We start from the raw sequence: 27907 nt of genomic DNA, 5'->3' as shown, positions 1-27907 counted from the left end.
AGAAACGTGTGTCAAACATCATAACATGATACATCTTATTCGTATGCATTGCAGTTCACATATTGTGCATTATATAGTTAATAACATCCATTACTCGTGACAATTTGGTGAATTATTCGTATCGTTTTATAATTTGTTATTAATGCGTACGTACTATACCCTAGCCCCTAAGCTTATTAAACCCTTAGGGGAAACAAGAAACGTGTGTCAAACATCATAACACAGCACATCTTGTTCGTACGCATTGCAGTTCACAAATTGTGCATTATATAGCCAATTATATCCATTACTCGTTACCATGTGAAGATTACATACGTGTCTACGTACTATACCCTAGCCCCTAAGCTTATTAAACCCTTAGGGGAAACAAGAAACGTGTGTCCAAACATCATAACATGGTACATCTTATTCGTATGCATTGCAGTTCACATATTGTGCATTATATAGTCAATTATATGCATTACTCGTGACCATGTGGTGCATTATTCGCAGATACTAAAATGTGGCAGTTACTTTTCCGTCAAATGTCAATAATAACCCTGTAATGCATACAACCACCTTCTATAATGCAACACGGAACCAGTTTTATAGAATCAATCTGATCCGTTGATGCCTTAGATCTAATGCGTAATATTAAGAAGGAAAAATGATCTAAGATGTGAAAAGGAGAATAACGCTCCCCTTCTCATATTTCATTAATTTTAATTTGGGTCTTGTAACTAATTAGAGGTTGGGTATCAACCACGTTGTTGCTGCGCCACAATCACTAATATTATTTGGTTTTCTCGAAGCTACTTATTTTAAGAGAAATTCAACAAATTCCACTAATATAAAATGTACTCCATTGACCAAACAATTCTAGGCCCTTTACTTTTTATGAAAAAATTTATAATCCACAAAAATATAATAAACTTCGAACTATCATATATTAATTGTAATTAAAACAACAACAAAAATGAAAATTATGTTTCCCCGTGGCGCATTTGTCGGATCCATTTCCTAATTAGTGCTAATCACGATTATATTAAACGGTGATGATGTAATCATATATTGAATTAAAGAGGCTAAATCACAATTAGTAAATGTCCTCTCAGAAAGAGAAGTGGTCACTTCCACCAAAGGGTAAGTCAATAAACTCTTTAATATATCTAGTCTATATTTCTATTTTTCCTTTATGAAAATGATAGGTAGAAAATCTCAGAAGAAACCAATTACTAATATATAGAAGACTTTGTTGTAGGGAATCTCAATGACATAAAGATTCTTGATATTAATTAAATTAATTTTAGTTTGATGCTACAAGAGGATACAACAAGTTTTGAATAAACATATGCAACTAAATGTAAAAAAATGTAGGTAAAGCTATATTAAATATACGGCTAATTATATCACTTTCTGGACTAATATTTGTCTTTTTTTTTATGAATAGAATATATTTTTAATATTGACAAATTAAGTAGTACAGTACCTAATAATTTTTTTGTTTCCAAATGTAAACTAGCTAGGCTCAGATTTTTTTATATGGGAATCAAATTTGTGTGATATATTGCTTTTGTCTAATTCAAAGTGAAGTATTTCTTTTTCGGCATGAGACTTTTTGTATTGTTGTTTAGTGTATTAAGTGGAGATGGATTGATGTTTCTCCTTTAAACTCTTAATTCTCGTTCTCGTTCAAGTGCTCTGACCTGCGTTTGATAAGATCTCAAACCCTATTAAACACCCCAAAAAGAAAATGTGTCATTTTGAATGGGGGATAAATGAAGTAACTTACAAAACAGACCCGAACTATCGAAGTGTCTTATTTTCTAGACAATGATACATGTTATGCTTGTAATTTCAAGCTCCCACATATATTCAAATTTCGAAGAAAGAATAACATTGGTAGATGATCACAATGGCAATCTACATTCTTCATAGAACAAAAAAATAATTATATTCATCTAAAAATATTTCATGAAGGCTGTTTTTTTTTTCTTCTTTTAGCCTCAAATTATTGTAAAATTATGGACACAATGGATTTCTTCCGGGCCCACCATAGTAAAAATGAGTGCCCCATCGATCATTATAAGAATTCTTAATGTTGTAGCAATTATTGTTCTCAGCTAAGGTTGTGATGTCTCGGGCCGAGATCAGGCTGTTGTCCGAATCCACGATCTCTAAATTTCTGAAATAACTGGCTTTGCCGAAGCCCTCTTGGGCGAACCGGCCCGAGCCCATTTGAGTGGAGGTGTGTTGGTTATCGGGCCGAGAGTTGACGACCTCGCCGCCCCATTCGACCATCGTGGCCCGATCCGATAAGTGGGTGAAGAGCTCCGCGGGCCAATAGCCCACCAATGTGTGGTCACCAAAGCCCAGCCACCAATTTCCCGACTTTGGATCCTATTAATTTAAAATTCCAATATTAAATAAACAATTCGATGAAGTCTGTTTTTTCGTAATTTATATATGCATCATATAACGTTATAGATGAATTAAGTAGGAGATGTTTATGTAACCTTCCAAATGAGGATGGTGATGTCGAATTGATCTCCGGCGACGGAAGACACCGGAGAAATGGCCGCTCCGATGGCTATTCGGCTGTTCGTTTGGACAAATCCCGAGCATAAAAGATTATAGCATCCTGTTGCTTCATATGCATCGCTCTGCATAATTATAAATTAATTTATGTATAAATATAAGTAAAATATATTTAAATTAGGGGTTGTTCAATTTAATTTCCAACCAGTAAATAAAACTTACCGTCCAATAAGTGAATAATCTTGGTCTACTATCTCCGTACATCTCCGGACTAACCTGACTAGTACAATCATCAATTTTCAAAATTCTAATAATGATATTAACTCAAATAAATTTTCATTACTAATCACAAAATGCTGCATGATAATATTAATATTCGTAGTATTAAACTTTTTGAAGGTATAGGCCAGCTCATATGTTTTTTCTCATTAGACTATAAGAAATAGCGAATCAAAGAAACGAAACTCGTGAGATGAGTCAGAACAATCGACATACCTGCCAGCCAGCTTCAATGCTGTTGAGGTCTGAGCCGTCGAAGGAGCCGGAAAGAACCCAAATCTGAGATAGGCTGAACTCGCTCGATCGCTCAACCGATGGGTCCCACACGTTGATTGTCGCTTTTGCCCCATATATCGCGTCTAACGAAGTCGTATATGCGATTGCATGCTTCACATAATTATTCATACCAAAAAGTTAAACTAAAGCATATAAAATTCACAATCTAGCTATTTTATTGAGTTGTATTTCAATTCATTATATTATTCAATTTTTTTGCTCGAGCCAGGAAACTAGTTAGACATAAAAAACAGTGTTTAACAAGCACTGAAATACTCACTAAAAAACCAAAGTGTTCGATAAAACAGAATTACTAGCACATGCTCGTCGTTGATTTACGAGTACCAAGAGACAAACACACATTAACACGTGATTGTTTATCGATCGGTGCATATATACAAGAACTCAAAACATACCTCATGCCCATTGCCCGCAATATTTGGCACGGCGGCACCACCTCCGGTGGTGGTTGCGGCGGCGAGAGGCAAGAATTGAGCTGATTTCTTGCCGAAATCGTACAAAGACTTAGCCCTCAACACATCTTGCATTGAGCTACGCCTAACTGGAACTGTCCCTTTTGGGCAAAGCTGCCCCTTTTGATGCCACATTTGCCACACTCCTCTAAATCCATCAACACTAGTGCTCCCATTTGATTTTTCCATTTCCACTTCTTTGGGCATTCTTGATGGAACCCTCTAATTAAAATTTTAAAATATATCAACATTAGTAAATTAATAGTAATTGGTGTGTGTTTTAATGAGAAATTGATCAAATATGAGAGAAACTAAGAGTAAAAATGATTGAAGTACTACTATTGAATAATGAAACGGACATCATTAAGATATAAACTCACCAAATGTCGAAGGTCACTAATTTTTGTGAACAATTTAAACTGAAAAAAGCATGACTATTGGTTGTGGATGGAGACAAAAAAATTAATAAATATTTTTTTGTAAATAAGATGAGTAATACCTGGATTTTGTGATGTTTCAAAAGAGGATGGTCTAGAGCTGGTTGTCTTTTTTTATGTACACAATCTATGATATCTCCATCTGGGCTCTGAGGAAATCAAGCAATATATACAAGATTAATTTTTTAAGAATTAATTAAATAGTAAGTTTGTGTGTGTATGAATGTATACCTGAATGGTTAGGACAGGAGGTTTGTTGATCTTGTCTAAATGCCTCTGGATTCTGGCTAGTCTCAAGCTGCTAATTTGTTTGTATTTTGTATGATTGAAAGAAGTGGAAATGGCTGATGATTCTTGGCACAAAATTGCAACAAAAAATGGGAAAAGAAGAAGAATTATTGAAAATCTTCTTGCAGCAATTCCCATTTCGAACACACACAGTAACATAAAGGTGTTACACCATTCTTCTAAAACACTAACATATGCATGGGATTTATGTAAGAATGAGTGAAATATTTGTTTATTTTTCACACACACACACACACTGGAGGTATGAGGCTGAATAAAGGAGAGGAACAGAAGGGAAAAAGTAGAGGTATCAAATGCATAAACTTGAATCATCATAAATTTATAATAAATCATTTCACAACTACCTTTTAAAGTAATAAAATATAAAGATCTTTTAATGCAAAGCATCTGTCTACTGCCACCAACACAAACTTCTCCTTTAATTCTCCTCCAAACACACCACTTCCAAATTTCTTTTCTTCTCAGTCACTCTTTAATTAATGGTTTCTTTAATTAATTTCCCCCTAAATATATTAATTCAATGCATGTGAATCTGTGATAACATGTAGTACATATATTTATGCTTGTATTTTTTAGGCTTAAAATGGTGACATAAATATTACTTTGTGTTTTGCCTTTTATTTGGTTAGCCAGTCTCTTTCATTTCTACTAATTAATTAATCTTGAATTATATGATTAAGGAACATGAGTTATGTAACATTTTTTTTTCTTGAAGAAAAATATAACAAAAGATATTGAAAGTCAATAATTCTTGGATCTAGTAAAGTTAGTTTAGTACAAGGAGATTGGTGTGTTTCTCAATTAAAAAGAAAACAAAAAGGAGGGCAAGCCTTTTTTCCAGCTCATTGTGATTTATATATGTATATTATATTGACAACTTACTTAAAGTAAACCTACCTTATACGTTATAAAATTCATAAATTAATTTACCATCGTTCTAATCTTTTACTCTACGAAAACAAGATGTCGAGTGTGGTATGATATATTTCGGTTTCAAAATTAGTTCACGTCGTGATGTTAATTACATTTTAATGGTCAAATCAACACATATATTTAATGTTATTATAACCCAAAAAATATACACATTCATATATTTCCAAGATTATACATATATAGTTCTGGAAATTTTAAAGCCGGAGTTTGTGAAATTATAATTTTTACCTAATGAGAGTAAAAAAACCTATCATATATCTGTTTGCTCGTTCACTTTAGAGCATCTCCAATAGCTTAGGACGTCAAATAGCCTTCACACTGCCACATCATCAGCACTACAATTCTCCTGCCACATCAGCTTGCCACATCAACTGGACATCAAATAGCCCTCACATAGCCTTCACACTACCTATCCACATCACTAATAACAATTATATAATTTAATTTACAATCGTAGCAACATACAGAATTTAATTTACGAGACAAATACGGGAAAATTGAATAATACTATTAAAATTTTTTCATTTCGTTTTTAAATCCACGGAATTGAAATAATTATAATCAATACTCTTAATTAATTCAAAAGGGTATCAGCCCAACCCTTCTGGGCCCAAAACAAATAATTAAGATTGGCCCAATTGCTTTAAAACAAAAATCAGCCCCAACTCCTTTAAAAAAATCCTTCCATTCTCGGTCAACTCCTTCTTCTCCCTCTCGGTCAACTCCTTCTTCTCCACATTTCCACTTCCATTCTCCATTAAAAAGCAGTCGAAAAATTAAAAAAAAATAAAAATAAAATCGGATGCCGTCGGCGTGGGCACGCCGATTGTGACGCCTATTTAGCCGACACCGATTTCGCCGACGCCCAATGGTTCGGCGTCAGACCGGCGTCGGCGAAAAATCGGCGTCGCCGGTCTGACGCCGATTACTGGAGATGCGCTTAGGCAGCAAATCATTTGCATTCAATAAATTCACAACTAATCTAATTAATTCGGTCATACATCGATCTTGTGTGCAAAAGAGAGAGAAAGAGAAAGAGAGATGCATTTGGAAAAGCTTCATCTTAGTATGGCTTGAATTTGTCTCCTAATTGGGATAGGATTATGTTTCCTAATTGGAATAGGATCTCATGTGTGCCTATTTATATGTGAGTAGAGCACATAATTCTGTGATCGTGATCTTAAATTTGTAACAACAGTCATAATACAATTTGTTCTCCGTTCTTGTCCGTGGATGTAGCCAATTGGCGAATCACGTAAATTCTGTGTCTTCTTTATGTTCTTTCGTTTGTCGATTACACAATTACTCTATTTTGCCAACACTTCAATCAAGTGGAATCCGTTATCCATTGGTGAACATTGGACCAATAAGAGAAAGAAATATTTCAAATACAACAATCGAATTTAGAAATAGACATACAACATCAATCAAATAGAGGTACATTAATGAAAAACACAACACAAATCTTGCAAATATTACTATCATTCGGGCTGAACTTAGGCCCAAGTATAGTAAGCTTGTTGAAATGGGCCTCAAGCCCTTGAGTCCATAGCCATAATCGCACTAAGATTCATTGGATAAACATATTTTTGTGATCCCTCCAAGATTTGTTGGACTATCAATCGATTGGCCCTTTCAGTTGGATGAAATGGATCCCAAAAAACATATTCATCTCTATTTGAACACAAATTCGACAACGGCGTGCAAAGGCCCAGCCCGTTATACGGGCCCTGTCCACAACAAGCTTCCTTTGAGGTCCTAAATCCTGTTCAGATAATATTAATTGGATAGAAAATGTAAGTATAAAGTTGGTCATTATAGATTATGAATATAAGTATTAACAAAAAGATTTAGAGATTGAAAAAGCAAGGTACATACCAAATTGTTTAGGATTGGTGATGAAATCCATATGCATTTGATTAGTGTTGGCTGCAATGAATACATCTTTACCAAACTCATTGTTGAGCTTTGTAAGCATTTTAACAAGTTGAGGGTTGAAGAGTGATGCAGCCTTCATCAATTCTTGTGCGCATTCGCCTCTCCGGCTATGCTGTGCCAGCTCTGCTGGCACGCACCCCAATGGCCCCGTCCCGGTCACTAGAACCCGGCGGGGTCCGAGTTTGTAGAGTCTCTGCAACGTTCGTTAATGATACAAATGTTCACATGACATAATATATGTTGGATATTAATTGATTTTTTTATATAAATAAAAATTGTCTCAAAGTTATCAAATTAGATTCTTACCTGCAAAACCTTTTTGTATTCAGAGATGACAAATGGTACATATTTTTGGAGGGAGTATTGTTGTGATCTTACAGAATATGGGACCAAATAATAGTTATTGACAAAATCATTTCCTCCCAAAGTAATGAGAACAAGTGATTCTTTCACACGTTTGCGGGCTTTTTCTTTGCCAATTTGCCCCTTTAGTCTTTCCTGGTATTCTTCAAAATAATCAAGCTGTTGGTATATCCTAATTATATTTGCCTGCAATATTGAAAAATTTAACCTTTTAAATATTTCAGAAGGGAAAATATGATTAGTTCTAGAAAAAAAGAATCATTTTATATGGTTAATATTTGAGCTACTAAAAAACCAATCAAGCCATAATAGTATAAAGAATAAATCACAAAAAATTAGTTATTATATACTCCTAATTAAAATTTGAAAAAACTTAATTATCCAATAAAAGGATTGGAATAACTTACAAATTGATATCCAGTATCATTAAGCACTCCAACACCAGCAGAAGCAAAGTTGGCACCAATTGCTAGATTTTTTCCTCTAAGCTCTGGACTCAAGTATGGCAATGTAGGTTCCCAACCCATTTTTTCACCTAATATTAATCACAATTCAAAAAAATGATTAGTAAGAAATAGGTAAAATTGTTCTCTAAACTTTTATTTATAAGCAACAAAGTATATAATAACATAATTGATATCACAACATACTAATTATATCAGGGATGTTGAGGCCATTGGAGAAACGCCCAGTGGGGCGGTGGGATGGGTAGTCGATCCCATATGGAGGCGAATCAGCCCTAGCAGTGGTGGCCAAGTAGTTGTTGTTGCCATTGTCCACCAATGAGTCTCCGAACACGAAGAACGCTTTGGATTCGGCTTGAATCGTTGAAACTTTTGTTATAAAAACAAACCAAAAGATCGATAGATAACCTAACATGTGAGCTAACTTTTTCATTTTTCACTATAGATGTAAGTACCAAAAACTTGGTTACTATTTCTATATGACTATTTTATGATATTGTGTTCAACACATTGATTGGACTACATATATATAAGCATGTAAATGTACAATTATAGGTTAGAGGCAAGTATTTTTTTTTACCAAAAATTGTGTATAAAACACTAGAGAAAATCAAGAAACAGAACTGGGGGTTGATGTGTAGCTATAGGGTTCAATAATTTGGTGCATTGTGGTCAAATTTCAGGCTGGCTAGCTAGGTTATAATGACTCACATATATTATATAATTACTTTTTATCAATCTTTAATTAGACATATTTCTGCTATTTGTACATTCCAACTAGGAAATTTTATATTTAAGTTAATTAAAAAGATTTTGTTTATAGTAGTAATATACTACTATAAATTAGTGAATGGGATATTGCTAAAGTACTAGTACAGTACTTAATTCTTAATATTGAGCAGTGCAACTGTCATAAACAGCTACTCTCAACCATTTAATTTCCATGTAGCTTATTGCAAACTTGCTCTGCTATTTAATTATTTCCTCTGTAAAATGGGAATATATTTTACTGTTTAACACATGAAAAGGTTATACTACAATAATTAGAAATCAAATTACTACAAAATAATAATAGAAAAATCGAAATTGATGGTTCCCCTTTTTTAAATAAATTTTAAAAATCAATTAATTGACACAAATAAATTTTCATAAATTTGCAATTTCCTGATAAGTTTTTGATATCTGGTTTTCTCAACAAAAGAAATGAAAATTTTCCTGACTTATTGGTCAAAGAAATCTGTTGATACTCAATCTACACGAATTTAATAATTATCCACTTTGTCGGACAATTTAATTCAATAATTAAAGCCACATTTTCAGACCTTGAAATAAATGGGCTGAAATTGAAGCCCACTATCTTAGTTCATGGAAAAATGGGCTAAGTAATGACCACTCAACCAATAATTAACCACGAAAGCTCACTCGCCACTTTCTCACAGCCATAATTTTATTTCTTATCGGGCCTTAATAGATGCGTGGCCTGGGTCGGCCCAAAATAACAAGACCGTTTTTTTGTGAAAGTTAAACGACATCGTTTTATAACTCTTTAACAAATTTATGCTATAAAATATAAATTACAATTTCACTAATTAATAAGTAAAAAACTTTTTTTTTCTCTTATTCGCTCACTTCAGACTATTAATCATTTTCATTAACGAATCTTCACTTATATAAATGTGGATAACCCTTCCCTTAAAAGGCCTTTTATATAAATTAGATAGAATCTTCGTCAGTCGACGTAGAACATAATTTAGAGAATTTAACAATGAGGGTTAATAACATCATACTTTCAAAAACAATTCCCGAAACAAAGTCGTTTATTATCGTCTTCTTAAAATTTGGCCCGAGGTTTGAGGGATGTAAGATGGCCACTCCATCCCCCTAACGGTTATAGTATATGGTAAATATTTGAGTTAAAAATCTAATGTCCAAGTTCATAGTAACGAGATTTTTATAATTTCATGTAATTAATTACAATTTTCTTTTAGCATAGTACTATAATATGAGATCAATAAATACACAACACACAATTTACAACTCTCTCTACACTCTTCCCCTTTTCATCTCTCAACAACCAAATGGACTCCTTCGCCGCCGCAAAGCGACCCCTCCCCCAGCTCCCGAAGCAACCCCCGCCGGAGAAGAAATCCGCCGCCGTCCGCCGCTCCCGGAAGGGCTGCATGCGCGGCAAGGGCGGCCCCGAGAACGCCCTCTGCACCTACCGCGGCGTCCGGCAGCGCACGTGGGGCAAATGGGTGGCCGAGATCCGCGAGCCCAACCGCGGCGCCCGCGTCTGGCTCGGCACCTTCAACACCTCCCTCGAGGCCGCCCACGCCTACGACGACGCCGCCAGACGCCTCTACGGCGCCGCGGCCAAGCTCAACCTCCCCGCCACCGACTCCGGCGACCGGCCGGCGAAGATTTCGGCGGCGGGATCTCCCTCCGGCGGCGACTCGGTGGTGCCGGAGTATTACGAAGACTACTATCGAAGCGAGAGTTCGGTGGTGGACGAGGCGCGGGGCATGTGGGATATTCCAGTGGCGCCGACGCTGCTGGATGAGAAGCTGCAGGGTGTGAACTGGCCGGAATTTTCGCCGGAGAGTTTTAGTACATATGATTTTATGGGGGATTCTCGAGTTCCATGGACTTTCTAGTTCTAGATAGAAACATCTAATTAATCCTTTACTAGGGTTTATGTGTGTGTGTGTTGGGAATTATTAATCAAAGGTTTTTTAGGGAAGGCTTAAGTTTTTTTCATGAGATGTTCAAGTTTTTTAGATTAGTATAATTAGAATATACTATTTGGGATTTAAGTATATGAAGAAGTTGTACTTCCCTTTTTTCCCCAACTAAATTAGGGTTTTGGGAAATATGTTTTGTTGTGGTTTGAGTTAATTAATGTGGAAGGGTTAATTTTATTATTATTTATTGTGTTGGGCTGTTTTTCATATTTCGAAGTACTAATGTGTTTTAGTAGGAGTATAAGGAATCTAGTAGTACTACTACTTTGTTAGCTTATTTTGGATGTAGCAAATTGTTTGTATTGAAGTGTGTGACGACTATACATATAGCCAAGACGATGTTTATCTACTATGAAGATATCTTCTGAGTTATATGTCGAGTATTTATATGTATATCATTTGATATACCTCAGTGCCGAGATAATAGACACTACTTCAGCAATATTTGATAGGATAATTACTTGTTATTTATGACTTATGGATACATATTGAAATAGAGGTTAGTTTAATAATATGTTTGGAAGTTGATGCTTACGTAAATTTGTTATCGGACTCTAATATCCAAATTGGTTGTGAAGAGTAACTAATTTATAGTGTTTAAAGATAAAATGAGATATCTCTTTATAGAAGATAGTCTTTTAGAATGAGTTATCTTGTTTGATTTTATTAGAAGTTCAAATATAAAAGTTCAAACGACAAACGATTTGGACTGATGCCTCACAAAAAGATGGTCTGATAAAGAATCATTCGTGATAGATATGTTTGTAATTGCCGAGATATTAGTGGTAAAAGAGATCGATTTTAACAAACTGATATATATGTTTGTAATTGCCGAGATATTAGTGGTAAAAGAGATCGATTTTAACAAACTCTAATTTTATAATTGATGTGAAATTTATAGACTAAACAAATTATGGTACCACATTTTACTTATCAAACACTTTAAAAGTCACGGACTTATGCAAACATTTAAGCTTGAGTTAGATTTCGCATTTTACTTATCAAACACTTATGGAATCCACAAACTTATGCAAACATAATGGTAGTTATGCTAATACCTTAAGCATATATTTAAAATAATGATTAATGATTTTCTAATTAAATTTGTTAGTCGACAAATTTTCAAATTAATTGGTATTGAGGTGGGAGGGGACGTGTAAGAAAGAGCCTCCCTTTGCTCATCTATTGGAGTTTGTTTCAACTTAAAGGCTAAGTTAGTTGGAGAGGATGGGTTTTGGGACTTTGGGGGAAGAGTTAATGACGAAACATCATTTGTCAAGATATATACCACTACGTAACAGCCGGAATTACAACGTTCCAATTCATAAAAATAATAATATTTTCAACATCCCAAAAAATTAACATTATGTGTGAATCACGACAAAATTTCTTTAGTAATCATATAGTAGTATTGTACATATATAGAAGATTAAATCAAAGTTTTGCATTATGAATTAATCCTTGTTAAAATGAATTAGCCATGCAAGTGTAAGTGGCTTCTTGTGTCTATGCCACGTGTAATTACCCAAAGGCATATATTGGTATTAGGCTTCTTGTAGCTTTGCGGTGTGTACTACCTAAAGCCATGACAATTGTAATACAGTATCATCATCATTTATGGGATGTTATATATTATTGTATCACATAAATTGTTTTGTAAACTGACATCAATCTTTTTGGTCCAATCAGTTTTCATGCTTCGGAAAATGCACAATATATCGATAAATTTTATTTTATACTCCTATATTACAACGTTATGTCATTCCATTAACTTTAAATTGTACACATATTTTGCGAGCTATGCCATGGATTTGGGAGGCAAACAACTTATATAGTACAAAGTTATCAGTTTGAGATTGTCCAAACTCCAAATACTTTTTTAAATTCATGACATTTTTTATAAAGTGGCTGAAGTATAATGAGGTCTAAATTATATTTACACTAAAATAAATTATACTCCATCTGTCCCATAATAAATGACATCCTTAAGAATGACACAAGATTTTTAAGAGATGTTGTTTGTGTGTTAGGACTTAGGTGAATAGCGAAAATAGGTATATTTATATTAATGTGAGAAATAATTTTTCCAAAAAAATAAAAGGAAATATAATATCTTTTGTGAAACAATAAACTAAAATGAAAAGCGTAACATTTATTATGGAACAGATGGAATAGTACATTTAATGATATCAATAATACACTAATGAATATTTAAAATTAAATCAATTAATTAATAATTATTTCCGAATTATATGAAATATATAAATTATTATTACTAGGTGCTTTCGGGTGAGCTTGAATTATTATTACTATTTGTTTTCTATACGATCAATTTAATTATTTCCTTATATGAATATTTGTATTTAGACCTTGAATGTACACTATTGTACAGGTACATCATCCAATATATTGGGAGATACTACATTAGCGGCGGATCCAAAACTTTTGATTTGGGTGCAATAATTTTTTACATGAAATAAGTCCAAATAGAATCGAACACGTGATCTAAGCAATGAGAAAGGAGTGCAACACCATTGGACCATTGTGATAGCTTTGACATTAATTACTCTCAAATAACAATAATTACAGAATTTTGGGTACCACCATCCCCCTGTCCTTAATTGGCTCCGCCGGTACCTACATTTGCCTTACTATTAAATTCGTAATATAAATATGTACATATATTAATAAGATAAGATACTAAAAATATGACTACATACGCAATGTGGAAGATGGATAATGTTCAATTTTTGTGGATAATATTAACTTTTGACAAGAGCTCGTGTGTGTCTTTATAATTTGCCAAGTCTTAACTAAGAACAACGTGGCAATTTCACTGAAACCCCCATTTTATAACACGCACAACATTCAAGAAAAATGTCCAATTTCTTTACCTTTAAGCTTACAATTTGGTCAAAATAACACCATTTGCAGTCAATCTTTTCTATAAATAGTATGGGTGCATAAACTTCAAATATTTTATGATTAACCCCATTTTGCCAATTTTCTCATTGCTATTTCGTGTCAACATCTCACTAATTAGAGGCATATTTGATTGTCGCCTAGATCGATAAAAAAGATGATAGTACCAAACAATGTTAAATAGTAAATAAATAAATAAATAAATAAAAGAAAATTTACTAATTCAAATTTAATGGAATATATCTTCTGACTAATCTGTGCTTTGAGTGTGCAAGATAACGTCCAGTTTTAACTAAAAATCGCATCTCAATTGATAAGATTATTCTCTTACGAGACGTACAAGGTTCAAGTTATTTTATGAACACAAATTTAGTATGGTACACTGTCAAAAAAATTATGAAATTTAGTTAAATTATGGTAGCCTTGCAACTTTAAAAATCAATTAAACAATTATAAAAAAAATTGAATTTGTTCTTAACTGCTTTTGACGTAATTATATCCGATATAATAGCTGAGAAAAAACATAAAAAGACATCACTACAATTAATCAAACAATATTATCAATCCGTAAAGAAGTGACATTGTTTAATTGAAAATATGAACAATATATTACACGTAATAACTAGAATGTTTTACCATAAGGTATTTCTAAATCTAATATTAGCAAAATTTTATAGTACTAGTCATTTTTAATTTGTGCAACTGAACTTCATGAAAATTTTGCAGTTTGCCCATAAATTTGTTACTTGTAAATGAAAATAGCCCAAAACTTGCCATCATGGAAGCCTAACCCAATATGGTTTCCAAATAACATGAACAAATGTGCGTTTGTGAATAAAAAGGTACTCCATAAAATAGCAATGGTAATCCTAAGCTAATGGGCCTTAAAATGAAATAATTGGGTGGTACTACCATATATTTGGAATGAAAAAATAAAAATATTTTTAATTAATATTTCAGATCAAAAGGGGTAAATGATAATTAAAGGCGTAATAGGTAAAGGTTAAAATATAGAGAATAAAACGAACTAATAACAAAGCGGGAGTAGACAATATAAATTTCGGTTACCCGAAAAATGCCAAAATTAATTCATCGTGAGGTTCGATGAAATGCGTAAACAAAAGTGATTGTATCCAAATCCAGTCAATTGTTTTCCACCACCAAATATCCTTTTTCTCCATTCTTTTCATATGACATGTGTAGAAAGTGGTTGTGTTCAAGTCTTGGTTACTTGTCGACATAAAAAAAGGATTAACGTTATTCCCTTTGGTGAATGCAATGAGGTGCGGTTTTTGAACGAAGAAGAGAGTATGGATCTACTATGTGAGAATGCCTTTTCCCAAGTTACAATTACTTACCACAGTGTCTTAAAATGCCTTTTTCTGTTTATGGGTGTTTTAGGTTATTATAATCTCTGAACATTTATGTATTTTCAGGTATTGAGACGCTACCTTTTCTATCCACATGTTCAAAATCAATGGTTGTATAGTCGGATTGTTACATGAATTTAAGAATGGATATTGCCATTTTTTTTTTTGCTTACTTTGTGTTTGAATTGAAAGTTTCAGTATCTACTCATCTACATAACATTCGTTAATGATATGATGATGACCACTTTGCCTTGGAATTTAAATCTTACTTAATTACTCAATTTTAGTAGTATTATCTAATTAGATTAACTCATCCAATTAATTTGAATTGATCTACCATATTATCAATTATATACTCCCTCCGTCCCATAGTAGATGTCACATTTTTCTTTTTAGTTTGTCCCACAAAAGATGTCACAATTCCTATTTTAGAAAAAGTTCTCTCTCACAACAATTATAAAATTATATTTTCTCTCACCACTGAACACAAAAAATAACATCTCCTAAAATTCCGTACCATCTCCCAAATGTGACATCTACTATGGGACGGATGAAGTACTATATATTCAATATTGAAAAATGAATAACACATACGTATATTTTTATGAATTCTATAGCTATTAAATGTTGCTACTAATTTATTAACATTTGTTTATCGCTTTTCGATTATGAAAGTATTGATTGTACTACCACAATTTTTAGGTTATTGGACAAGTTTCTTTCGATAGAAAATGTTCGATTTTATTTCTAAAGAAAATGCTATGCCTTGAATGCACAAGAATGTCCAATCTTAACGACGAATCACAACTTCATTGGTAAAATATTGTCTCCTAATAAATGGAAAGTTCGAACTAGTGAATGTAGATGACTCAGCTATAAATAAAAGCAATGATTATCCGAAGTTATGGGCCTTAACCCATATGTGTAAACAATATAGTACTACTTACTTATTATTAGGCCCAAGCCCATTTAACATTATGGGAGGAGTTGGAATAGTGCAAAACTATCTTATCCTCTTGTCCGAATTTGCATATTTCACTTTAGTCTTCCAACTATATGCTCTCAAATTTTAGAGAGAATAAAGAACATATCTTATCTGACTAATTTGCTCATACAAAAACGACATTTCATTACTCACAAATAAAAGTCTCATTTTTATCATTTTAGGACGTTATCATATCAAACATTGTGAATTTCATATTAGGTCTCACATTATTTCACTTTTTTTGAAACTCGCCGAATCAAATGAGACTTTATTTTACAGGCAAAAAGTTTATTTTTTTTTTGTTTAAACTTCTAGGATAAGATGTTTCCACCATAACCATATTCTCCAATTTCCACTATCAAAGATGAGAATCATGATCATATATCAGTTTCTCTATTCTTCTCATATTTGTGGTTTGAAAAGTGAATCACACAAGTCCAAGCAGGAGCATGAAAAAAGTGAATGCTTTGGATGGAAGAATCAAAGATGCAATATGGAGATTTGAAGACTCATTGGAATCCCTTCTCACTCATCACATTCCTTCACATTCTCAAACTCTTCCAAAGATAATCTTCATTGATCTGCATAGTCTGCAGAATCATGCTCATTCATTGATCGAGACGCTCAACGATATGAAGAAGGAGTTCATTTATGAAGTAGAGAATATGCCTCTAGACGAACCTATTTCCTCATCAATTGGGAATATTTGAGAGAGCTAGCTATCAACTACAGTCTTGTTTTATGCAGATTGAAGAGTGTGTGATAGGGTTTATCTTCCCTATCGATTGGTAGAGCACTATCAGTGTGCATAAAAATTCTCAGCTTCATTCTTCTTATAAAGACTTCAATGCTAACGAGTATAAAACTTGTTGGCTTCATTCTTCGTGGAGGCATGTGTGTAGGGAAAAGCTAGTAAGAACAAATTTTATCATCTCCTAAATAAGTTGAATGATGCAGAAGAAGGTCTAAAAGGCCAACGCGGCTTGTGTATCGAAAACAACATTTTATTTGGCATCAAAGAGTTTTGCGACTCAGTGAGATTGAACTGTGCATTCTATACCCGTTCCCTCCTTCTCTATGATCCTTACCACCAATATCCAATCCCTATAGATGTCGGTTTCAGATTGCTAAGGGAAAACAGATGCTCTTACACAACGTTTCTACACTTTTCCAATAGAAATTTTGACACTAGTCCATTTAAAGTACCTTGCTCTAACTTGTAACAAAGAACTCCCTTCAACTATATCAAAACCTTTCAACCTCCGAGTCTTAATTATCCATCCACATATGAACATTGTACGTATTGTACCAATACAAGTATGGGACATGCAAGGGTAAGAGCACATTGAGATATTAGGAAAGAGCCTTGTAGCTCCATCTGATGTTGCTTCTTTGTGGAATCTCTCAACACTTGTAGGTGTTAATGCTAGCATTTATACTATCTTGGACCTCGTCAATAGAATTCCTTACATAAAAAAATTAGGAATACAGATTGAGCTGATGCCTGATGATGACCATAACGACATTTTGAGTTGCTTTGGTTGTGTTTCAACACTTGAAAGTTGAAAGTTTGGAGACACTCAAAGTCAGTATCACAAATTCCGTGGTCATGTCTTCCCGAAGGCTCCATGGTCATTGAGGTTGCCACGTTATTTGAAAAAGTTACACCTGAGTGGCATCGGTTTTCCCTGGAAATACATGGATGTCCTTGGCTCTTTGCCAAGGCTTGAAGTGCTCAAATTGCGTTTCTATGCCTTTCAAGGTTCACATTGGAAAACACAAAGGAGAAGTTTTCCGAGGCTTCAGTTTCTTCTAATTGAAGAAAGTGATTTGGTGCAATGTAAACGAGGATCTAGAAGCATGAAGCATTGCTACAGACCGGAAGAGATCCCCAAGCCTCATATTCCGTACTCGTATAAGAGACCTACTTGGATGTACGAAAATGGATATAAGATCATAGAGATTGAATTAGTAGACTGCAATCCTTTAGCTTTGATTTGTGTCAGCCAATTTCAACCAGATAAAGGTGTGAGGCTTGATGGCATTGCCTCTTCTACTTTTTATGAGAAACCGATGACTATCAAATTTGAAACTCTTACAGAGATAGTCTCCATTGATCTTATTAGTAGCAGGAGCTTTAAGGCGATCTTCTCATCCTTCACGGTGTTCGTCATGTTGTAGGCTCACTTCTTAGCCTCGACCTTCTTATTGTGCTTTGGAGAGTACACTCTTGTTTCTGGACTTGGTGATGGTGACCCTGTTTTTCCGGCCGGTACTCTGGTCCGTAGCAGAGACATTTAAGATACCATTGGCATCAATGTCAAAGCAGACAGTGATCTGAGGAACCCCCTTCGGAGCAGGAGGGATCCCGGAGAGCTTAAACTTTCCAAGCAAGTTGTTCTCCCTTGCCCTCGTTCTCTCACCTTCGTAGACCTGAATCAACATACTAGCCTGGTTCTCTGAGTAAGTCGAGAACACCTGTTCCTTCTTCGTGGGAATAGCGGTGTTCCTTGGGATCAAAACAGTCATCACACCTCCAGCAATTTTCAAACCAAGAGAGATAGGAGTGGAATCAAGAAGCAGTAGTTCTTGAACCTTCTCACCACCCTCACCACTCAAAATCGCAGCTTGGACAGCAGCACCATACGCAACTGCCTCAACCGGGTTGATGCTCTTGCAGAGCTCCTTCCCGTTGAAGAACTCCTGCAACAACTGCTGAACTTTGGGGATTCTCGTGGATCCTCCGACAAGGACGACTTCATGCACAGAGCTCTTGTCAATCTTGGCATCCCTCAGGCACTTCTCCACCGGATCCATACACTTCCGGAAGAGGTCCATGTTTAGTTCCTCGAACCAAGCACGGGTGATGGGAGCATAGAAATCGATTCCGTCATAGAGACAGTCAATCTCAATGGTGGTTTCAGCAACGAACGAAAGAGTCCTCTTCGCCCTCTCACAGGCTGTCCTCAACCTTCTCAGAGCCTTTGGGTTATCTCTGATGTCCTTGTTCTTCATCTTCAACTCGTGAACGAAGTGATCAATCATTCGATTGTTGAAGTCCTCACCACCGAGGTGAGTGTCACCAGCGGTTGCACTCACCTCAAAGACACCCTCCTCTAACACGAGCAGAGAGACATCAAAAGTACCACCTCCAAGATCAAAGATTAACACGCTCTTCGGAACAACGCTCGTCGTCTTGTCAAGACCATAAGCAATAGCAGCAGCAGTAGGCTCTTTGATGATACGCATCACATTGAGGCCAGCAATGAACCCGGCATCCTTGGTGGATTGACGCTGGGAATCGTTGAAGTAAGCTGGAACAGTGATGACAGCATTCCTCACTGGTGAACCAAGGTACGCCTCGGCAATCTCCCTCATTTTTATCAAAACCATGGATGAAATCTCCTCAGCTGCAAAGTGCTTCTCCTCGCCCTTGTAGTTAACACTGATCATCGGCTTGTCATTAGGTCCAGAGAAAACCTTAAATGGCCACAACTTCATGTCGCTCTGAACACATGAATCACTAAACAGCCTTCCAATCAACCTCTTTGCATCTGGGAGATAATAAAAAGAGAGTGATCTATCTTCCACTCACGTAAAAAAGGCTGAACGAAGAAAATAAGAAGGAAAAGCTAGGCAGAACAAACAAAAGAGGAAGCGCGATGGTGAAAACGCGGTTCCTCTTACTACCTGAAACGGATATCAGTGCCACGTCAACAGGAATCGGTTAGAACGGTTATTTCTCAGCCGTGAACAGAAGAATAAGTAGCTAAGCTCAATTCTGTACAGAATATCTTTATTATGTGACTCTATTCTCTAATTCGAGAGATGTCAATGACTAACTATCACACTAGCAATAACACATTCCAACTCTGTACAGCTTTGCTTCGGAAGTGCTAGACATCTCGGAAAATAAAGAATTTAGAAATGTACCAACTATAGGCCCCTTCCGAGGATTGTTCTTCTTATGAGTTTTAAGTGCAATGCAGTAAGCAAACAAACAGATTGACGAACTAAATCCCTAAATTATTATACCCAATCCAAAACCACTCCAAATCCAACCAGAAACAATAAATCAGCTCAACAACAATCAAATGCAGATCTAGCAGATAAATTGAGTTAATCAAATTAGAAAAAATTCCGTACCGAAAACCGTGTTGATCGGATTCACGGCGGCCTGATTCTTTGCGGCATCACCGGTGAGACGGCCGGAATGAGTGAAGGCGACATAAGACGGCGTGATTGGGTTTCCCTGTTCATTGGGGATGATTTCGACACGGTCGTGCTGCCACACACCGACGCAGGAATAGGTGGTGCCGAGATCGATTCCGATGGCCTGCCACTCTCTTTTTCCGGCCATTGTTGCAGTTTACAGATCTAATTCGGCTATAAGGTTTAAAGCGGAATTAGATTTCAACTGAGAGAGACTTTTTTCGCCTCACCAATTATAATTTGAGAAATTTCGGAATAAGGGATTAATTTGCGAACATTTCAAAATTTAGGATTTAATTTGCGAACCTTTCAAATATAGAATCGAGGCGCCCAAATTTTTCGAAATAAGGATTTTTACATTTGTCCTCTTTTTTCTTCTTCTTTTTCTTATTAATTTCATAAAAAATATATGAATGGACTAAACTATCCCAAGATTTAAAACCTCAATTTTAACATATCTCTGATAATTTGAATCCCTAATTCTGAAACCCCAATTTCTCTCTAGCTTCACTGTTCGGGGGTTGAAGATTTTAAGGAAAAATGAAAAAACCCTTATTTCGAAAAATTCGTACGCCTCAATCCCATATTTTGAAAAGCCAGCGAATTTAATCTCAAATTTCAAAACTTCATCGAAATTTATCTCTTATTCCGAAATTTCACTTATAATAAAATATTCCATAGTCAATAATACACAATTTTTTTTCTGAGCTGCACAAATTGGACTGAACAATTATAGTCAAATTCACATTATATCTTACCACCTTCTTCCTTGCGCCACCAATCCACCACCACAAGCGACTTTAATTGTTCCATCCACCACCAGAAACTCTCAAATCTGTAGAAATGACAGCTTTTGGCGGTGTTCTTTCTCTTCGGAATACAATTGACAATATTCTCTCTTGTTCTCGTTTTAGCCTTGTTGGTGGCTCTCAACAAATCATAGATGTCGTGCACAACGAGTTGGATCCACTGCAACAAATTCTGGAAAAATTGGACGGCACAAGTCCAAGCAGGAGCAGGAAGAAGGTGAATGCTTTGGATGGAAGAATCAAAGACGCAATTTGGAGATTTGAAGACTCATTGGAATCTCTCCTCATTCAACACATTCCTTCTCAATCTGAAATTCTTCCAGAGATAGTCTCCATTGATCTGCAGAGTCTGGAAAGTGATGCAAATTCCTTGATCCATACGCTCAAGGATATGAAGGAGGAGTACCTTTATGAAGTAGAAAATATGCCTCTAGACCAACCTATTTCCTCAATAATTGGTTTCCATAGAAGCAACTCGAAGATGATTGGATTATCAGATCAATTCCAACAAGTCAAAGCCAATCTTTTGCGAGGAGATCTCCCCTGGAGGCTCGAGCACGCTATTTATGGCACGGCAGGCATCGGTAAGACCGCTCTTGCAATCCAAATTTATGAAGATGCAGAAATTCAGAGCAAATATGAGTGTCGCGCGTGGGTTACAGTAGGCAGAGTACCTCAACCGATGAGCCAAATTGCACGAGGCATTCTAGCTCAACTGTGTGGAATTACACAAGGAGGTGAAGAAATTAGTGATCACAGCTTGGAAGAAAGATTGTATGGCAAGAAATGCCTAATTGTGTTGGATGATGTGTGGCAGACATCGAATTTATGGAAGGATTCCTTTCTGAACATAAAAAATGGATATGTTCATATCTTGCTTACTGGTCGACATCGAAAACTGCTGAATGGTTTCCTTTATAGAAGTTGGCACGAGGTGCGGTTTTTGAATGAAGAAGAAAGTATGGATCTATTATGTGAGAAGGTGTTTGGCGATGAGATTTGCCCTCCTCAACTTCACAAAGCTGCCACCAAAATTGCCAAGCTTTGTGAAGGTCTCCCTCTCTTGATACTTACCGTAGCTGACATCCTGTCAAAATCCGAGCAGAATAGAAACCCGGTCTACTGGAATGAAGTAGCAGAAATGAGAAATTCAGTCTTCACGGATGCATATAATCGAATATCAAAGGTACTTTCCCCAAGTTACAATTACTTACCTCAACATCTGAAAATGCCTTTTATGTTTATGGGAGTTTTCCCTCAAGATTATCACACACCCCCTTCCAAGATCATTGATATGTTGACTGCTGAGGGGTTGTGGTATGATCGGGAATGTTTGAGAGAGCTAGCTTTCTACTACAGTCTTGTTTTACGCAGCTTGAAGAGTGTGTTTAGATCTTCACATGAGGTTTCTGTTAGTGATTTTAAAACTTGTTGGCTTCACTCTTCATGGCGGCATGTGTGTAGAGGAGAAGCTAGTAAGAACAAGTTTTATCTTCTCTTAAATAAGTTAATTGATGCAGAGGAAAAAGGTCTAAAAGGCCAGCGCAGCTTGTGTCTCGAAAATAACATTTTATTTGGCATCAAAGAGTTTCGAGACTCAGTGAGATTGAACTGTGCTTCCTCTGCACGTTCTCTCCTTTTCTATGGTCCTTACCACCAATATCCAATCCCTATAGATGTTGGTTTCATGTTGCTAAGGGAAATAGATGCTCTTACACAACGTTTCTATACATTTCCAATAGAAATTTTGTCGCTAGTCCAACTTAAGTACCTTGCTTTAACTTGCAACGGTGATCTCCCTGCAACTATATCCAAACTTTTCAATCTTCGAGTCTTGATTATCCATCCACATCAGAAAATTAGATATTGTAGAGCTCCATCATATGTACCGATACAAATATGGGACATGCAAGAGTTGGAGCACATTGAGATATTGGGAAAGAGCCTTGTAGCTCCATCTCATGTTGCTTCTTTGAAAAATCTCTCAACACTTGTAGGTGTGAATGCTAGCGTTTGTACTCTCTTGGAACTCTCGAGAAGAATTCCTAGCATAAAGAAATTAGGAATACACATTGAACTTACACCTTATGATGATCATAATGACCTCTTGAGTTGCTTTGGTTGCATTTCAACGCTTGGCAGTTTGGAGACACTCAAATTCAGTATCACAAATCCTGTGATCAAGCATAGTCAGGTGTTCTCGGTGACTCCCGAGAAATTGAGGTTTCCACGTAATTTGAAAAAGTTGCATTTGAGAGGCATGGGTTTACCCTGGGAATACATGGATGTCATTGGCTCTTTGCCAAGTCTTAAAGTGCTCAAATTGCGATCTTACGCCTTTCGTGGTTCACATTGGAAAGCGAAAAGGCATAGCTTTTCGAGTCTTGAGTTTCTTCTAATTGAAGAAAGTGATTTGGTTCAATGGAAACCAGCATACCTAAGCTTCCTTAGGCTTAAATACTTGAGCCTAAAACATTGCTACAAACTAAAGGAGATTCACAGGCCTGCTTCTGTGTATGCAGAATTTGGAAGAATGATCATAGAGATTGAATTGGAGGACTGCAATCCTTTAGCTTTGACGTGTGCCAGCCAATTGCAACCAACTAATGATGTTAGGCTTCGTGTTACTGCCTCTTCTTCTTTTTACGAAAAACCGATAACTTTCAATTATGAAAGGTTAGTCCCCCAACTGCAAATCAAATCATACATTTCAAGATAACTGTGAGATTTCAAATTCTAATTAGGCTCACAATATTTATGTACTATCAATTTTCAGGGATGGAGCCGACTATATATATGAGCTGGAAAGGTGAGACACCACGTTTTCTTTCCGCATGTTCAAAATCAATCGTTGTATTATTAGGTTGTTGCATAAATTACGAATTTTTATTATTTGAGCTGAAAAGGTGAGTGGTACGTAGTCTTTTTTCGTAGGGCAGAAAATTCGGTCGGTTCGGCTCTAACCGAACCGACCGATCGGTTAACCGAGTCCTCAATTGACCGAAAATGAAGAACCAGAACCGGAACCGAAATGGATTCGTGTAGGTTCGGTTCCTAACCGAATTCGTGTAGGTTCGGTTCCGGTTAACCGATGTAACCGAATTAAAAATAAAAATAAAATGTTGCTGTTGGGATTCAATCCCTTGCCAATGGGTGAGAAATACGGCCAGACAACCACTTGCACCAATTGCTCTTAATGTTTCATATGTTTGTAAAAAATATTTATGCTGAAAATGGTGGTGAACTGGTGATTATACTAAAAACGCCAGAATCCTGAGTGAAGAGAAGGCGGAGGCGCGGGTCCGTGGCGGAGCGTCGCAGTAGCTGCCGGTGGGTAGGGAAGCAGCGCCGGAAAATAGGGCTGCCGACTGCGTGGTGTGGAGGAGGCTGTGCTGCTCCGTGAGAGTAGAATAGGAAAGGAAAGGAAGGGCTGCGTGATTAGTTTTGGGCGGTTCTAATCGGTTCTAACCGATTGGTTCTCGGTTAACCGAGGAACCGATCGTCGCCTAGCATTTGGAACCGAAACCGAACCAATAACCGACATTCTCGGAATGTCGGTTATCGGTTAACCGAGAACCGTTGTGATTCGGTTGGTCATCGGTTAACCAACTAACCGATGACCGAATTCCCAGCCCTACTTTTTTGTGTTATGCATGATTTGATCTTTGATTTAACAAAGTAATTTCATTACATGATACATATACTGCTGTTTTGAGTTAAATAAAAATTGGCATTCAAGGCTTAGAATAAGGACAACATACATATCCCTTTGGTATTGGAAGCTTTCTCTCATTTACTTTTACCAAAAAGATGTGACCACTGAAAACATATAAATTATGGTTTCTTGTTCAATTTAAACCTTTTCCACTCTTCAAATTCATTACTGCAGATCTATTTTGGAAACTGAGGACGAGAATGATGATGAAGATAATATGACTGATAGTGAAGATACAGACAAAGAAAATGATTTTGAAATTATGCCAACTGGGGAGAGGATGGCGAAGGTATTACTCATGTGAATGCTTGGGAGATATCAGGAAAGTAGTAACTTTGTACAATGATCATCTTTCAAATTCTACTTGAAAAATCGGCAGATATAGGCTAGGACATTGGTTATTAACTTATTATACACGTGTCGAGGATGAGGAAGAGAATGATGATGAATATACTGTTAATATATTATATGTATTCTGTCCCACATCGATGATGTAACGTAACCTAGCTTAGTCTCTTGTACTATATATATGTGGCCTATGTTTACTAATAATTTTACTAAAACATCAATACATTAATCTTTTAAACTGTATTCTTTCTTTTCATTACTGCAGTTCCAACACTGACGACGACGAGGAAGAGGATGGTGAAGGTATTATATGAGTACATTGAGTAGTAGCTTTTTACATGGTCATCTTTTAAATTCTTACTGAAAAATTGGCACTAATGCTGAGGATATTTTCTGCAGTATTAATTAAGCAAAAGGCATGAGTCTTAGTAATTAAAACTGGTGTAATCCACTTTTGATTTGCAGGATACCTCTTTGAGGTTTTGAATCTGCTGCTACAAAGTCATACACATGTAACTCAAAGTTTGAATTTGATCAACAATTTCTGAAGTGATTTTTGGTATTTTTATTTGATTTGAATAAATGATTCATCAAAATTATACTCCCCTGTTAAAAAAAAATATAGACTAATTTTTCATTTCAGCCCGTCCACCAAAATTATACTATTAATTTCTAAATATGAAAAATTTTAAACAATTAAATATTAATATTAATATGGATCCGACAATTCACTAATACTACTTCAACAAACTTTTTCCGCTCTCTATTACTTTAATTGCGCATTATACAAAGTCTACAATTAGTCTATTTTTTTGGACTAATGGAGTATTTTGGGTTGTCGATTTAAGAATTGTAACTTAAGTTGGATTAGATTCATGACACAGCTACTACTAGTCTAAAATAAAACAAAATTAAAACTTTTCAACGTTTCATCAATTAGATTCATGACACAGCTGCGTTTTCTCTTATGAATACAATTCACAATATTCTACGTTGTTCTCGTTTTAGGCTTGTTGGTGGCTCTCTACAAGGCGTGTACAAGGAGTTGCTTCCATTGGAAATAATTGTAGAAAGATTGGACTGCACAAGTCCAAGCAGGAGCAGGAAGAAGGTGAATGCTTTGGATGGAATAATCAAAGTTGCTATTTGGAGATTTGAAGACTCTTTGGAATCTCTTCTCATTCAGCACATCCCTTCACAATCTCAAACTCTTCCTGAGATTGTCTCCATTGATCTCCAGAAGCTTAAGGATATGAAAAAGGAGTACATTTGTGAAGTAGAGAAAATGGCTGAAGACGAACCTGTTTCCTCAATAATTGGCTTTCATGGAACCAACTCGAAGATGACTGGATTATCAGACCAACTCAAAATCCAACTTATGAGCCGTGTGTACATGCTTTATGGAATGGCAGGCGTTGGAAAGACCGCTCTTGCAATCCAAATTTATGAAGATGCAGAAATTCAGAGCAAATATGAGTGTCGCGCATGGGTTACTGTAGACAGAGTACCTCAACCGACCAGTCAAATTAAACGAGGCGTTCTAGCTCAACTGTGTGGAATAACTCCTACTGAAGGAAATGAAAAAATAAGTGATCACTACTTGAAAGAAAATCTCAAAGGCCAAAAATGTCTCATTGTACACTACCTATAAATTCCCAATGGCATTATCCATGACCATGACCACCTCCTTCTTTGGTGAGGGCCTTGATGGACTTGGAGAAGGAGGTGGCGGTGGCGGCAGAGAACATCAACACGAGGCGGGGCCTCGTGTTGGCAGGGATAGCCGCAGTAGCAGCATCATCTGTCGCAAAAGCCGCAACCACTGACACGTATGGTTCATTATAAATATTGAATTGTTTATATTACTCTTTCTGTTCCCTTTCCCTTATAGGTCAGTCATTTTTCCATTTTAGAAAGTTCCCTCATAATTGAGTCATTTTCATATATAATAATACTTACTCTCTTTTACCTTATTCTCTCTATTATATTCATTTTTTATTTTATTTTCTCTACTTTTTTCCCTATTTATTTAGCACACTCAACATCCCTTCTGAAACTGTACTGAAAAGTTTCGCCTCAACTATGAGGGAACCGAGGGAGTATTATACTACTCCCTCCGTCCCTGAAAATTTGTCACTTATTCCCATTTTCGTCCGTCGTTACAAATTTGTCACCTTTCACTTTCATCATTTTTGGTACTGGACTCACATTCCACTAACTCATTTCTATTCACATTTTATTATAAAACTAAAATGGAGTACAAAAGTAGGATCTACATTCTACTAACTTTTTCAACTCATTTTCTACTAAATTTCTTAACACTCGTGCCGAGTCAAATGTTGACAAATTATAAGGGATAGGGAGAGTATTATTTATATCCAAAACTAATCTTAAAAATAATTTGGTGATCAGTAGGAAAGGAGGCGGGTAGACGCCGGTGAAGGATCCAAGTGCACGGGAGTATTTTCAAGTGGCGACATTCGCGGTCGGGAGTAGTTTTCTCATTCACGGTTCTTCTTCCAAACCCTAGCACCTCAACTAAGGTTTTTGTTTCTTCTCTTCCATAATTTTCGAATTCAGTCTATATTGCAAGTTAGGAATAGTTGAATCATAAGAGAACGTAAGCCCTACAACGTTAGGCAATATTCATTGCATTTAATTTCGTTTACTATATTCCTTCTCTTATTCCTTCACTTTATTATCTAATATTCATTCTTCTCATTTAAAATGACTTATTTTCCTTTTTAGTTTGTGTCATTCAAAATAACTCATTACTAAAAATAGAAACTCTTTTATTTCTACTTTATTCTCTCTTA

At 35.9% G+C, this 27907-nt stretch overlaps 6 protein-coding genes across 10 annotated transcripts; 3 read left to right on the top strand and 3 right to left on the bottom strand.

The window, feature by feature from the left end:
* Positions 1-1742: 1742 nt before the first annotated feature.
* On the bottom strand, positions 1743-4577 carry LOC121763438. Its single transcript, XM_042159448.1, has 7 exons — positions 4214-4577; positions 4045-4131; positions 3489-3767; positions 3013-3183; positions 2740-2793; positions 2496-2642; positions 1743-2379 (listed from the first exon to the last, which is right to left on the bottom strand). Exons 1-7 carry the CDS (start codon positions 4427-4429, stop codon positions 2002-2004), a joined length of 1332 nt encoding a protein of 443 aa, XP_042015382.1. The 5' UTR covers positions 4430-4577; the 3' UTR covers positions 1743-2001.
* A 2027-nt stretch (positions 4578-6604) lies between these two features.
* LOC121765286 (GDSL esterase/lipase At5g33370-like) lies at positions 6605-8467 on the bottom strand. Its single transcript, XM_042161370.1, has 5 exons — positions 8176-8467; positions 7933-8060; positions 7469-7711; positions 7103-7355; positions 6605-6989 (listed from the first exon to the last, which is right to left on the bottom strand). The coding sequence occupies exons 1-5, from the start codon at positions 8420-8422 to the stop codon at positions 6757-6759; spliced, it is 1104 nt and encodes a 367-aa protein (XP_042017304.1). The 5' UTR covers positions 8423-8467; the 3' UTR covers positions 6605-6756.
* A 1600-nt stretch (positions 8468-10067) lies between these two features.
* LOC121764542 (dehydration-responsive element-binding protein 2D-like) lies at positions 10068-10643 on the top strand. The gene has a single exon (XM_042160550.1). It carries the CDS (start codon positions 10068-10070, stop codon positions 10641-10643), a length of 576 nt encoding a protein of 191 aa, XP_042016484.1.
* A 7327-nt stretch (positions 10644-17970) lies between these two features.
* On the bottom strand, positions 17971-20490 carry LOC121765285 (heat shock cognate 70 kDa protein 2-like). The gene is made up of 2 exons (XM_042161369.1): positions 20154-20490; positions 17971-19561 (listed from the first exon to the last, which is right to left on the bottom strand). The coding sequence occupies exons 1-2, from the start codon at positions 20365-20367 to the stop codon at positions 18213-18215; spliced, it is 1563 nt and encodes a 520-aa protein (XP_042017303.1). The 5' UTR covers positions 20368-20490; the 3' UTR covers positions 17971-18212.
* A 470-nt stretch (positions 20491-20960) lies between these two features.
* Positions 20961-27850, top strand: LOC121763757 (putative late blight resistance protein homolog R1A-10). Of its 5 annotated transcripts, XR_006042489.1 has the most exons (6): positions 20961-23704; positions 23805-23837; positions 24918-25032; positions 25357-25394; positions 26100-26920; positions 27504-27850. XR_006042489.1 is itself a non-coding variant. In XM_042159834.1 (4 exons), exons 1-4 carry the CDS (start codon positions 21063-21065, stop codon positions 25366-25368), a joined length of 2802 nt encoding a protein of 933 aa, XP_042015768.1. In that variant the 5' UTR covers positions 20961-21062; the 3' UTR covers positions 25369-25640. The 5 variants fall into 5 exon arrangements, 3 of the variants coding, with proteins under 3 accessions (XP_042015768.1, XP_042015767.1, XP_042015769.1); XR_006042490.1 differs by lacking the exons at positions 26100-26920; positions 27504-27850 and having other exon boundaries at positions 24298-25032; positions 25357-25640; XM_042159834.1 differs by lacking the exons at positions 26100-26920; positions 27504-27850 and having other exon boundaries at positions 25357-25640.
* On the top strand, positions 25912-26742 carry LOC121764541. The gene is made up of 2 exons (XM_042160549.1): positions 25912-25916; positions 26100-26742. The coding sequence occupies exons 1-2, from the start codon at positions 25912-25914 to the stop codon at positions 26740-26742; spliced, it is 648 nt and encodes a 215-aa protein (XP_042016483.1).
* Positions 27851-27907: the final 57 nt, after the last annotated feature.

The sequence above is a fragment of the Salvia splendens genome, chromosome 14 (genome assembly GCF_004379255.2).
Source record: "Salvia splendens isolate huo1 chromosome 14, SspV2, whole genome shotgun sequence".
Taxonomy (NCBI): domain Eukaryota; kingdom Viridiplantae; phylum Streptophyta; class Magnoliopsida; order Lamiales; family Lamiaceae; genus Salvia; species Salvia splendens.
This window is presented reverse-complemented; position numbering and strand designations above follow the sequence as displayed.

What these genes read in the sequence shown, in the direction of transcription:
- LOC121765286 (XM_042161370.1), bottom strand. Translation starts at nt 8,422, where the DNA reads ATGAAAAAGTTAGCTCACATGTTAGGTTATCTATCGATCTTTTGGTTT. An exon ending in ATGATACTGGATATCAATTT is followed by an intron (nt 7,712 to 7,932) that starts GTAAGTTATTCC and finishes TCAATATTGCAG; the next exon opens with GCAAATATAATTAGGATATA. An exon ending in AATACAAAAAGGTTTTGCAG is followed by an intron (nt 7,356 to 7,468) that starts GTAAGAATCTAA and finishes CGAACGTTGCAG; the next exon opens with AGACTCTACAAACTCGGACC.
- LOC121763757 (XM_042159833.1), top strand. Translation starts at nt 21,063, where the DNA reads ATGACAGCTTTTGGCGGTGTTCTTTCTCTTCGGAATACAATTGACAAT. An exon ending in ATAACTTTCAATTATGAAAG is followed by an intron (nt 23,705 to 23,804) that starts GTTAGTCCCCCA and finishes ATCAATTTTCAG; the next exon opens with GGATGGAGCCGACTATATAT. An exon ending in TATATATATGAGCTGGAAAG is followed by an intron (nt 23,838 to 24,917) that starts GTGAGACACCAC and finishes TCATTACTGCAG; the next exon opens with ATCTATTTTGGAAACTGAGG.
- LOC121764542 (XM_042160550.1), top strand. Translation starts at nt 10,068, where the DNA reads ATGGACTCCTTCGCCGCCGCAAAGCGACCCCTCCCCCAGCTCCCGAAG.
- LOC121765285 (XM_042161369.1), bottom strand. Translation starts at nt 20,367, where the DNA reads ATGGCCGGAAAAAGAGAGTGGCAGGCCATCGGAATCGATCTCGGCACC. An exon ending in TCCGATCAACACGGTTTTCG is followed by an intron (nt 19,562 to 20,153) that starts GTACGGAATTTT and finishes ATTATCTCCCAG; the next exon opens with ATGCAAAGAGGTTGATTGGA.
- LOC121763438 (XM_042159448.1), bottom strand. Translation starts at nt 4,429, where the DNA reads ATGTTACTGTGTGTGTTCGAAATGGGAATTGCTGCAAGAAGATTTTCA. An exon ending in TGAAACATCACAAAATCCAG is followed by an intron (nt 3,768 to 4,044) that starts GTATTACTCATC and finishes AATTTTAATTAG; the next exon opens with AGGGTTCCATCAAGAATGCC. An exon ending in GATTATTCACTTATTGGACG is followed by an intron (nt 2,643 to 2,739) that starts GTAAGTTTTATT and finishes ATAATTATGCAG; the next exon opens with AGCGATGCATATGAAGCAAC.